General features: G+C 36.9%; 2 protein-coding genes across 3 annotated transcripts; one reads left to right on the forward strand and one right to left on the reverse strand.

The window, feature by feature from the left end:
- The first annotated feature begins 1,655 nt into the window (after nucleotides 1–1,655).
- Nucleotides 1,656–3,150, forward strand: LOC107817323 (chlorophyll a-b binding protein 8, chloroplastic-like). The gene is made up of 3 exons (XM_016643125.2): nucleotides 1,656–1,898; nucleotides 2,213–2,274; nucleotides 2,408–3,150. The coding sequence occupies exons 1-3, from the start codon at nucleotides 1,755–1,757 to the stop codon at nucleotides 3,021–3,023; spliced, it is 822 nt and encodes a 273-aa protein (XP_016498611.1). The 5' UTR covers nucleotides 1,656–1,754; the 3' UTR covers nucleotides 3,024–3,150.
- Nucleotides 3,151–3,465: 315 nt separating this feature from the next.
- On the reverse strand, nucleotides 3,466–12,070 carry LOC107817322 (elongation factor Ts, mitochondrial). 2 transcript variants are annotated; one of them, XM_016643124.2, is made up of 9 exons: nucleotides 11,900–12,070; nucleotides 10,319–10,641; nucleotides 10,054–10,226; nucleotides 9,648–9,734; nucleotides 9,159–9,333; nucleotides 8,581–8,765; nucleotides 7,169–7,294; nucleotides 5,108–5,196; nucleotides 3,466–3,797 (listed from the first exon to the last, which is right to left on the reverse strand). In XM_016643124.2, the coding sequence occupies exons 2-9, from the start codon at nucleotides 10,617–10,619 to the stop codon at nucleotides 3,752–3,754; spliced, it is 1,182 nt and encodes a 393-aa protein (XP_016498610.1). In that variant the 5' UTR covers nucleotides 10,620–10,641; nucleotides 11,900–12,070; the 3' UTR covers nucleotides 3,466–3,751. The 2 variants fall into 2 exon arrangements, with proteins under 2 accessions (XP_016498610.1, XP_075097716.1); XM_075241615.1 differs by lacking the exon at nucleotides 11,900–12,070 and adding an exon at nucleotides 11,095–11,211.
- Between the last annotated feature and the right edge of the window lie 601 nt (nucleotides 12,071–12,671).

A 12,671-nucleotide genomic window follows, 5' to 3' on the forward strand; every position in this document is an offset into this window, starting at 1 on the left:
CAAGTCAAATCAATCTAGGGACCTCCGAATTCAATTCCGGACATACGCCCAAGTCCAAAATCACAATATGAACCTACCAGAATCGACAACTCAAGTTATTTTTAAAGCCAAAAAATATATTTTCTTCAAATGTTTACGTAAAAACTTTTCGGAAAACAACACAGACTAAGCACGCAAATAAAAAAATATCAAATGAAGCTAATAGAGGTTTCGAAACACGTATATAAGGGTTAAGACTCAAAACGACCTATCGGGTCATCACATTTTGTATATAGATGTATCTTAATATATACTTAATATTATTCTTGTACATTTATTTTTGCATATTGTCTTTTCTGTTTGTAGTTTTGTCTTATTAATTTTTTAAAAAAAAGAATAAGGAAGAAGCAGTAAGAGAAAAAGGATATATAAAGTAATTGAAAAACCTCCTATTTCAGCCGACTCTATACATGGAACAAAGCAAAAAAGAAAGAGAAATGAAAAGTAGGGCAGCCCGGTGCATAAAGCATCTTGTACTCATGCACAGTTCGAAAGAGGGATGTACCAAGGGGTGTGATGTAGACAGTCTAACCTAATGCAAGCATTAGTAACTGGTGTCACGACTCAAACCCGTGACCTATAGGTCACGCGAAGACAACTTTACCGCGTAGAAAGATAAAAGATAACCACATTCACACAACAGTCCACGTTGCACAAATATATCAATTAATTGGTCGTAGCTTCGTTTTTCCTTCTTGCTCAACTCCGTGATATTATAGTGCAAGGTTGGATTTGCTCTGTCAGTGAGAATGTGAGATGGTGAATTTATGCAGTGTCTACTTATATAGTGGTGTTTAAAATTTTATCGTGATAAATCCTTTCAAATTTTGTAATTCAGTGATGCATGTATAAAGTTGTAACGGAAAGAATTTAGAGAAATGAGACTTTAACTCTAAGGGCTTGTTTGGTACGAGGGATAAGGAATAATCTCAGAACTAAATTTAAGAAAAGTTTATCCCATGTTTGGTTGGTAGAAAACTGCGATATAATTAATCCCGGAATTAATTATCCCGAGATTGCATTGCTTTTTTATCCCCATAGAAAGGTGGAATAACTAATCATGGGATAACTTATTTCCAACCAAGCGACCCCTAAAATGTTAGAACTAAATTTATAACAGAAGCTTTATGTAAGTGAAATACAATCACTTCTTATATAAAGCTCCATGAAGAAAATGTTAGGTGCAAAAGCATTTTGCTAGATATATACCACAACTTCGTGTTACTATACAAATTGTATATTTCATTATGAAGGGAGGGGTAATAAAAAGAGAAAATTATGCCTTCCCTTTTAATTCTATTAATGCCTCTATGAAGAAAAAGTAAAAGAATTTTTTAAATTTATTTTTTCATTTTTACTCCTCTCATTTACTGGAATTTCAAACACAATGTGAATGTAATATTTCGAACAGGAATGAATCTGGCCAAGGCAAGGTGGCAACTAGAGTATCTGAGAATTTATTTCTGCGACTAGGAGTGTATAAAATCTTTTATCCAAGCAATAATGCCACATGTGCTCTTTTCATTCGGCACTATAAACCGTACTTTATCTGAGAATTCAAGATTTCTCATGTCCACCACAATTTCTCTGTTTTCCACTAGCCCCACATAATACTTGGTGGCCTATGCCTTGTCCCTTATTTGCCACCTTGTGTTTACTAACAAAAGCTGAGTGCTTATTCTTCTTCTTCAGAAGTCAATTTTAATTAGAAAAAAATGGCAACACAGGCATTGATCTCTTCATCGTCCATTGCCTCCTCAGCAGAGGCTGCCAGACAAATTGTAGGAGGAAGACCATTCCAATCTCCAATCAAGAAGGCTTCCTTTGTTGTAAGGGCTACTGCCACTCCACCTGTTAAGGTAACCCACTCTCCCTATAACAGTAACAGATACATTGATACGTACAACACTTTTTTTTAATAACGATGGTGTCCGAGTCGGCTTTCTTGCACTTCCACTATTCCATCGGGTACTTGCTGCCTTCCACCAGCTAGCACCGGGTTAATGTACCCACCAAGGCTTGGGTAGATGGGAAGTCACCTAGTGTTTTTCGCCTTTACTGAGATATTAAGTCTGGTCCCCCTGGATTTTCATCTCACTTCATTTACTGCTAGGCTAGGCCACACCCTTGAGTTACATTTAGTTCAAGTATTGACACACTTTCTGTTGAACAGCAAGGAGCAAATAGGCCTCTCTGGTTTGCCTCCAAGCAGAGCCTTTCATACTTGGATGGCAGGTAAGACTGATGGGACTCTCTCACTTAACCCTTCTACCTCCATAGCCTTGCTGACTTGTGCATGTTATCTAAATCTGAAATAGCTATCTTAAGTCTGATTATTCAAAAAACTTCATTTGTATGTAATCCACAGCCTTCCTGGTGATTATGGATTTGATCCCTTGGGACTGTCAGACCCTGAAGGTACCGGAGGTTTCATCGAGCCAAAATGGCTAGCATATGGAGAAATCATCAATGGAAGATTTGCTATGTTAGGAGCAGCAGGAGCCATTGCGCCCGAGATTCTTGGAAAGGCTGGTCTCATCCCAGCAGAAACAGCTCTTCCATGGTTCCAGACCGGAGTGATTCCTCCAGCTGGAACATACAGCTACTGGGCTGACAATTACACCCTATTTGTACTGGAGATGGCACTCATGGGATTTGCTGAGCACAGAAGATTCCAGGACTGGGCCAAGCCAGGTTCTATGGGTAAACAATACTTTTTGGGGCTAGAGAAAGGCTTGGGAGGCTCTGGAGACCCGGCATACCCTGGCGGGCCTTTCTTTAACCCTCTCGGGTTTGGAAAAGATGAGAAGTCTTTAAAGGACTTGAAGCTCAAGGAGGTTAAGAATGGAAGATTGGCTATGTTGGCCATCTTGGGTTACTTCATTCAAGGTTTGGTTACTGGAGTTGGACCTTACCAAAACCTCCTTGACCATTTGGCTGATCCTGTAAACAACAACATCTTGACCAGCCTCAAGTTCCACTAAGCCGGGAGCAAACCACTCTGTTTTACCTTTCCCTATTCTGATATGTAACATTATGTGCAGATATTATTTTGCATGTCATTGTAAGGTTAAAAGGACATTTGACTTAAAAGCCCGGTTATTTTTCAAAGTTTTAGGTACTAGCTTCCTGCTGCATAATCATTCCATAACTGCAGCATCCTTCAGGATCATGTATAAACTTCATGAGCAAAGAGCAATACTAGATTAAATGTAGAATTAGAAAACGCTAAACATAAAATTAGCAGCAAAGAACCATGAAATGAAAGCACAAAGCTTAGACTTAACTTTCATGAGGAATATAGTCAGAATAGTAAACATCATACTCATGCAAACCTCTTATTTATCAGATTCATTATCATGGGTTTCCTTTAGTCGGGTCCGAATCTGACAGGTATTTCCATTAAAATAAGCATCTGCTAAAAGATACAGACAAGGACGTCCTTTGGCATATAAATCAACAACGATAGAAGAATAATTTGTGTGAATCCAAACAAACATAATATAACACAATGAAGATCTTATTCTTGTATGATACTATTTATGAAAATTCAAATGTAATTCAAAACCTCTTCAGCTTTAGCTTGCCTAAGGACTCCATTCAGCACTGATAACATGAAGAATATAATCAGAAGATAAGAAACTAGAAAGTAGAGGTTCACAGTACAGTGACTTAGGCAGTTCTCTCACGATTTTGAAAAAAGTTGTTCCTGTTAAGCAGCATTAGCCAAAGGTTCACTTTCATTTGATGCTTCAAGCCTGTACGGTTATCAACAATAATACAGGAGTCAGACTATGCAAACACAAGTTATAACACAAAGCAGGTAATGATGGCATCCCATTTGCATCCATGTTAATTACTTCAAAGAACAGAATACAATCTTTTCTTCTATCATCTTTTCTGACATGTTAAGAAAAGAATATGTGTTGTAAAATAAAGGTTCCACCAATTCAGTTGAGAGTTCTTTTGTTAGTAGAATGCTTGTCTAGAAGTCTGTGCCAATAATATAACAAGAAAAAACAGATTGAACCCTGAACCCTAAACCCTAAATCCTAACGGGCTTTTAAGATGCTTAGTTTTTGCTATCACAGTGCCCTGGTTAGTTTTTAGTACCAATTACTGTTCGAGACGTGCTTGACCATCAGAGGAAGGAACTCCAAGCAAAAGAAATGGTGGCAGACTATTCCAGCATGATAGATGCTTTGAAGACAAAGGAGAGCCCATTGAGAAGATCAAAATGAACTGTTTACTTCTGTTTTATTTTTGGTGTAACCAGAGTTATATTAATGATGCTGAAGCAGTGGTAGAACTGATAGGATCCGTTTAAGAATAGAAAGGGATTCACTTTCAGTAGTTTGTAAATACTTTTGACAGCACCCTCTTGGTGCTATATCTATAATACACTTACCTTTTCTCAAGAAAATAAAAATTTACTGTTTGACATGTGTGCACACTATTTTAAACCATTTGACAGCTTACTGATAATCTGAAAATAAGTCCTCCAATCTCTTTTCTAAGTACCTCATGCATTGCCGAAAGTAGTATTGTCAATCTGCTTTGGCATACACTGAGGTCGTGAAAACGGTAACTTTGCACTGAAAATTATGACAAAAGCTCCCAACTGCCAGGCAGTAGTATGCTCATACATATATTAGTTTCAAGGAGACCATTTTGTCATGCAAAAAGATTGTATTGTCAAGATCTCTTTCTAGGGACATTGATTCAACCCATTAACTGTGTGAATGTGCAATTGGAAACAAAAGCACTATTCTACTCGAAAGTAAAAGATACTTGTTTTCTACCTAAGCTGAAGTAAAATATGCAGTTAGTGGGTTTGGAAAGGGGAGAGCACTCATTGACAGAAGAGAGAACCCACAACTTTGTATAGCTTAAATAATATTCCTGCTAGCTGCTAGCAGGTTACACAATCATGTCATTAACTTCATGAAAGAAATTCAATGCCTTCACAATAAGCTGAAAAATTCATGGAAACCTTTACAACTTTTTCTAAGATACTAACCGGGAATCCTAGAGAATTACAATAAGTCTTAATCATGTGCAAATTTACCTCTGAAGTCCTTCGCCAACTTCCATCCTTAGAAAGCTTCCTATTTTAACTGGTGAACCGACTTCCTTGGATAGATTGCTTATCAATGTCTGCAAGTTTTTCATAGATGAGTCAACTAGTTAGTCATCCATGTGAACATCGTAAGAGATGACAGTACATGTAAGAAACAATGCAAATGAGAAACTCAACAATCAATTGAAAGGTGAGACCAAGTTATCTTCCTTTCTTCAAGATGATATGTTGAGTTACAACTTGAGCCTTGCAGAAATCTCCTAACATATGTGGACACAGAAATACATCTAAATAGGGCACAATGCACACAAAAGATTTAAACTAACTATTTGACAGAAAATGAACAAAAGGATGTCTGTAACATCCAGACGAGCCAATAACTCCATAAGTGTAACACTAATTGGGCCAACAAAAGTGTAAGTGCTGACAACTATTACAATTTTCAAAAATTGGGCTCCCAAGCCAAATTATTTAAACTGGTTCAAGTTTTTATTTCCACAGATGTGAGAGCTTTGTTGCAATTGTCGAAGGAACACTTAGCAGTTAAGCCCTAAATCAACAAGCAGGTTGAGCGCTTCAATGAAAACCAGCTAATCAAATGCCTTCTATTTTTTTTTTAAAAAGGTCAAATTATGAGACCCTTGGGTTCTCTGTATATTCATCAAAATGATGTATTAATAGTCGAGAAAATTCATTGATAAATTATCTGGAATAAATACAGAATTGCAGGGGAGCAGAAACAAAGCAAAGTGGTAAGCAACCAACTAAGCATTGCAAAAAGGTGACAAAGAGGACCAGCAAGAACTATCCAAAACCAAGCTTCAAGCTCCTAATCTTGCCATAGTCACATAGAAGAAGAGCAGGTTGATCTAAGAGTAAGAGGAATAAGAGATTGAACCCTATAAATCTGGTGACATTTACTAAAAGCCATGGAGTAGTAGTAGAAAGTTATGCATAAATATCCTAGTATATGAACTGGAAATTTCTGAACTTAGTATAAGACAAATCTGAGTTAGAAACTTAAAACTGTATAGTTACATCCGAATCAGACATGTAACATGGTTCTTAGATTTGATTGGCATGCTCTTGTATTTCACTTGACTCACTGCAACACAAGTAACAATTTCGTCAGTCCTTCTTCTGATGCCTCCAATTCATTCTTCTTCAGTTTGTCAATTTGTTCTTGTGTTCTTTTTTAGTATAGGTGTGGTCAAGCAGTTCTGTTACAGAAAGAGTGTCTGAACCTGGATAAATTCCATAAAAGGATAGATGACCCAACAAATGGATGAGCTCAAAGAGGAAAAGGAGGAAAGAACCATACTCTCAGAGAAGAGGCGATCCGAATTTTATCTTTTTTAATATCCAAATCATATCTTAACTTCGAGCATTTTTTTTGTCCCTCTGCTCAACAATTATTCCTTGTGTTTTTATTAAATTTTTCTTCACTTTTATGTGTACATACATACATTAATGACCAATCTTCATTCTGCACTTCTATTCACTAAAATGTATTTCATTTGCACTTTGCGCTTAAAGCATCTGCGGGCCTTCGCATTTTCCAGTGGCTTTCACCTTTGACAACATTGCCAAAAGATCATGAAGCTATCTGAGTAAAAAGCTGGTCCTAGAAGGTCCAACTATGCTCTTATGTACGACACTTACAGCTTCTTACCATTTTGATAGCAGATATTGCCGCTCAACCCACATGAGGAAAATAAATGGTGCATATTTTATAACCAGTTATGACAGTCCAAACCCGTATAAAGGCATATCAGACCCATTTTATACCATTTCTAGCACCCAAGCCATATTACGGGCAATTAAAGTGATTGCCTCAGAATCCAGATGTGTTACATCTACCTCTAGTTGGTATTATCATCTTGATCCTAAATGCTCACTGACAAACATCAGCTGAGATCTTATTTTAAAACAAATATTCGGTATTCAAAAGCGAAAATCAGATTATGGTGAGTGCGAGACACTTTGTGAATAGGCAAAGAAACAGAAATCTAGCAAAATGACAACCCAACTAAATGATTACTTTTTTACCTTTACATTTATTGTGTCATTCACAACAAATTTCTGCTCCATCAAAGCTACTTCCTCAAAATACTTGCGCATACGGCCTTCAACCATTTTTTCTATGGCAATCTGAGGCCTCCCCGAACTCTCTGCCTGTAAAGGAACATAATAGGTACTTATAATTTGAATCTAAACCTTACAAGATGATGAAACATAATGAACGCAAGCTTCATTTTTTATCAACATGATATGGGTTGCCATTGACAATGAGAATGGTGGCAGCCCTTTGTTAGCTCCTCTTGCATTCTTTTGGTTATTGAGTCATCAATGGGTACCAAATAACTCACTGGCAAATTATTGAAGGAATGCAACATCAGGGTAACTCTTTTTCATTGTACTTGATATTTTTCTCAGCAAAAGTCTTATATGTAGTACCTTTTCGTATTTGTTTCACTTAGATGATTGGTCCATCAAGAGTAATTCAAACTGGGTATTCCAGTAAAGAAAAGAGAATTTCCAAATACAAATCTCTAAAGAATCTTTTCTTACCTTGTTACTACCAAAACCCTAACATCTCAGCAGAAACATATCATTCAAACATCAATGCGGATTTGTTAGACCCTGCAGGTACTATATTCTCTCTATTGTAGCATTCCCAAAGAATCAAACTGGTTTATGCTGGTTTGCTTCTCTTTCTTGTTTATCATCTCGATTAATTCAAGTATTTGTCTTTTGTTTTCTCATTTTGCTGGTTTCGATCAGCACATTCTTTTTGCATAGGATTATTTAGCAGTTTCTTACATTGGTCACTTTCATTCCAAAAGAGAAAATTGGTTTCCACACAAATTATAAGAATGCCGTAAAATGGAAACACTCAGGAGAAGCATAGAGACCAGTGGATCGACTGAACACCAAATCAAGGTGTCAGGTTCCACGAAGTGTTAGAATATATCTCCTGAGCCCTAACAATTGTTCTAATTGCAAATTCAAATTACCAAATTCTGAGAGCCTTTACAATTAGACAGCATGTCGTCGTTTTTAAAAGCACAGGAAAAACCGATCTGAGCATCACAAAAGCATACTCAAACTGAATATAAGAGAACATATCATATCCTCAATTAACACAAATAATGATCTACATGGGTTACATCTTATGTGTAGTATTACAAGGTGCTAAGAAGTGTTTTACAACATCAAATGCAACAAAAAACAGATGCTCCGACCACATTCCTCCCCCCCCCCCAAGAGGAGGAAAACCTCAAAAAAGGAAGAAAGGAACCAGTTTTTCTCCAGCTTCATGATGAATAACAGGCAACTCTTTTTCTAAGCGCAAGCATCATAGATCAGAGTTCACTTGCAAGTTAGCTTTTGATTTCATAATTCCTATAACTCCACGTGAACACAGCAAAAATAAATCATCACTGCGCATTGACAAGTACCTGAGATTTGAGAATCTCGCGTTCATTGCTTAGTGCATCAGAAGAAACATCTTCTTTCGTTAAGAACAGTGGCTTTGCAGCAACTACATGCATTGCTATTTCTGATCCAACATGCTGAAGGGCATCTTGTGGTACATTCTGATCTTCTACTTCAAGTGATAAAATCCCAGCAATACGTCCAACACCTGCATATATTTTCACAAGAATTAGATTTACTACAACAACAACAACCAGTAGAATCCCACTAGTGGGGTCTAGGGAGGGTACAATGTACGCAGACCTTACCCCTACCCCAAAGGGATAGAGAGACTGTTTTCGGGAGACTCTCGGCTCAGAGACAACAATTAGATTTACTATTATTTCAAATATCAAAAGCTCCAAATTCCTTCAAATATTGTTAAAAATTATTTTTTTGAAAATTCCATCACAAATTCAAATACAACAACAACAACAACCAAAGAAGAAAAAACAGTTTAATTCCACAAGTGGGAAAATTCACAAATTCAAATATGCAAAAATTTAGGTGCAAAATAACATCTACTCCCTGAATGCAGCAAGGCATCTCATATGAATTCTACCTGGTTGAGGGCTTGTATGTAGATACGTTGATATCACACCAATCGACGGAGTGGACATTGCAAACCCCCTTCTTAGTTTGACATTCTCCCCCATCATTGCAGCTACTTCAGTTATTGCATTTTGCACACTTTTTTCTCCACTCAGTTTAGGATGGTCAAGGTTCATCTTCAAGTCCTGTAGGAAACAAAGAATTTAAAGGGTTCTGATCGTAAAGAAGCAGAGCTGCAGAAAGATAACAGGATTTGAATCTGCGATGTGAAAACTGGACATCTGTAATTGATCAGGATGCTTCTACATGAAGGCATGAGTCAACAGAAAGCAAAATTCTGTATAACAGAAATCAAAAGTACTTATATACTTGTACGAATATCCATCAAAATGTTAAACAGAATACTCTAATGTCCTAAAACTAGTTCAAATGTACACCATATAAATGAACAGAAAAAGAACATGGGTTAGCCTCAGGATGGACAAAACCTACCACTTACCTCCAGATGTTCAAGTCCAAGAGGAATAGCAGCAGAAGTCTGTTGTGAGCCCTCAAGCAGCAATGCCAGCTTTGCCAAAGATAAGGCCTATTCATGATGCATATATAAGAACAACTCCATGAGACTGTGTTGCATGGTGAGGGAAGAGGAAGGTTACTATCAAATTATGTTAAAGAGAAACCTTATTTAGAGAACCATTAAGAAAATAAGATCTCCAGAATCATAAATTAGGAGGATTATCTTGCAAAATCCAAGCAAAATCTGTACCCCCCTTTCGTTCAAAATGAATATTATGCCTTCCATTCAAGTTTGTGTCACAATTAATGTCTACATTCCTAAATGGAATATCTTACAACTTACTGCATGAGACAAGTTTAAAGTAGGGTTAGACAGCTCCAGTACTGACCAAGTATTGAAAAATTTCATTCCTTGCAACAAAGTCGGTTTCACAGTTAAGTTCAATAACAGCTGCCTTCTTTTCATTCTGCGCCAAGGCAAGCAACCCTTCAGCAGCAGTCCGAGATGACTTCTTTGATGCAAGAACAATCCCCCTTTTCCTAAGGTCCTTCTGAGCAGCCTCTGAATTGAAGAGATATTATCATATCATTCTCGGTGGCAAAGAATAATAGGAAATTAAGTAAGGAAAAAAGCCTAATGATTTGCACACTTGCCAATATCCCAATTGCTAGTAATAAGAGCAGTTTTGACTTCTTTTATGGGAGCACTTGTTCTTTCTCTCAGCCGCTTTATTAAGTTCATCTGCTCCATCGAGGAAATTTCGGCTGAATATCTCCTAATAGACATTGCATATGTTCTAGGTCCATCCGCATGTTTGTAAAGATATCCTCTGGACTCAGCACTGGAATTTCCTCTATGTGTCAAAGTAGAGTAGCCACGTCCGCAACATATAGAACTATTTAAACTCTTGTATATGATCTCAATAGGGCGTTTTACACCACGATAAAACACCATCTTTCAGATGTTGGAATGTGATCTGAAAATTAAGGAACATGGATATCCTTAACGTATGCATAATGATCTTAAAGCGTTTCAAGAAATACTTACTTAAATCCAACAAAACTAGATACACGACACAAAGAGTTCAGTTGTTAGAAGATTCACAGCTGAGGATTCTACCATACATGCAAATTAAACGCAGAAACAGAGGACAAAGAGGGGGGGAGACCTAAAAGCAAACATAGGTGGAAAGAGAGAAGACTCAAGATCCATAGCAAAGACTGAAGCATAACGTTAAATAACTGGAACTACAAAAATTAGATCTTTATTGCTGCTGGAGAAATAAATTCTACTAACATAACCTGAAATTAGGTTATATTTCTGTTTCCGCTGAACTGCTATAGTAATTTAATCTAGGATATCCTTTTACTAAGATGATACAGTTACTTAATCTATGATATTTATTACACAAAAGTGAAGCACACTTAACGAATTCTGATATTTCCAACCACAGTAATAGAGCAACGAAGTCCATCTAATAGTCGCTGAAAGGCACATTCACCCATCCATACAGCTACTCCCAGACTTTGGGAGCTGTACTATTAATTTGCAACCAATGCCTACAGTGAAAGCAAAAATACTTGAGTTGATCATGAGTAACGACAATGTTTGTTCACCAAGAGAGAAGAAGTTAACAAACAACTTTTGATAAGTTAGAATCTAACAAAATTAACCAGATGCTGCAAGACAATGCCGGAAGAGAATAATTATAATCATGACAGTTTGCAGGCCATTGAATAGAAGTGTTCTCCTTTGTGATCCATTCATTCTGCGACACCTAATTACAAGTCATGGCAGTGAACTGAAATTTTGACATTGACCTCATAATGCCAAGTGGGAGAGTTCTAGCAAATGGAAATGGACAAAATTTCAGGATATTATCAAAGACAAATATAGAAACGGGGATGAGGCAATCCTTTAAAGAGCGTATAGATCATCTCTGTCAAAAGCAGCAGGAAAACTGAAAGGGACATAGGAGCATCGGCGCACTGAAGTTTCTTTGGCGCATTTCTTCGAACACCTCATGTACTAAGGTAACAAAATTGGCTACAGTACACTCCTTTTTCTTTTTCGGCAAATTCGCTAACCTTAAAACAAAAGTGAATAAAGGAACTAAATTAATCGAGTGGCGGTCAACTCATTCTCTAATTGCATTAATAGCTCCCATTCTTGCAAAACATTGATAAAGGGATTGTTTGTGAGTGCGTAAAAGATTTGGTGCTAAAGAAGGTTACCTGTTATGCTAATGAGGAGGAAAAATCCGGTCCGAAATCAGTAACAAAGGACTGTCTTGCCGATACTGAGATTGTCGTGGTAGCTAATTCCTAATTGGCTGCTACTAGTGCTCCTTTTTGTGGGTTTTGAGGGTTTGCCTTTTTCTATTTTCTTTTTTTCTGGTTAGCTTATGGTTTCCGTTATTAGCGACTTCTTTTAATTTAACTTTCTTCGAAAATTGGCCACAAATACCCCTGGACTATTGAAAGTAGAACAAATATTACTCTTCATTTGAATTTTGGTCCAAAACTGCCCCTAAACTACTAGAAATAGGATACAAGTACCCCTATCCCGTTAATAGATGGCTATTTGTTACTCCTAATAAAGTGGGATAAAAATTCATGAAAAAATTGGAGTCAAATCACAATAGAGATTAAAAAATAGTAATTTTTTTTTTATCTATCTGTCTAATTTTTTCAGGATAGAGTTATTCAATATCTGTATTGATGTAAGATAACATGTACTCATGAAATAGTTAATTTGCGTGCAAATCGGCTCGAACATATGTATCAAATATGCGAATTAATGCGTTTGTCACTTCTGCGATTTTCATTTGTGCTAATCGAAAATAATCTCTTGTGATGATCCAAAAAGTTATCTTATGTTTTAGAACTCGATTATGCACTCTTAAGCCTTAAAAATCTCATTTTTACCCTCCTCGATTTTACGTGCACAGTCTGAGCGCGTTTCCGGAGAACTTTTATGTTGAAAGCTGATAAAAAATATGAATTT

The sequence above is a fragment of the Nicotiana tabacum genome, chromosome 21, assembly GCF_000715075.1.
Source record: "Nicotiana tabacum cultivar K326 chromosome 21, ASM71507v2, whole genome shotgun sequence".
In the NCBI taxonomy this organism is placed as follows: domain Eukaryota; kingdom Viridiplantae; phylum Streptophyta; class Magnoliopsida; order Solanales; family Solanaceae; genus Nicotiana; species Nicotiana tabacum.

Coding starts and splice junctions, on each gene's coding strand:
- LOC107817323 (XM_016643125.2), top strand. CDS start 1,755: ATGGCAACACAGGCATTGATCTCTTCATCGTCCATTGCCTCCTCAGCA. Junction 1,899..2,212: donor CTGCCACTCCACCTGTTAAG/GTAACCCACTCT, acceptor TCTGTTGAACAG/CAAGGAGCAAATAGGCCTCT. Junction 2,275..2,407: donor CTTTCATACTTGGATGGCAG/GTAAGACTGATG, acceptor TGTAATCCACAG/CCTTCCTGGTGATTATGGAT.
- LOC107817322 (XM_016643124.2), bottom strand. CDS start 10,619: ATGGTGTTTTATCGTGGTGTAAAACGCCCTATTGAGATCATATACAAG. Junction 9,334..9,647: donor TTGGACTTGAACATCTGGAG/GTAAGTGGTAGG, acceptor TGTTTCCTACAG/GACTTGAAGATGAACCTTGA. Junction 3,798..5,107: donor GTTGGCGAAGGACTTCAGAG/GTAAATTTGCAC, acceptor ATAACCGTACAG/GCTTGAAGCATCAAATGAAA.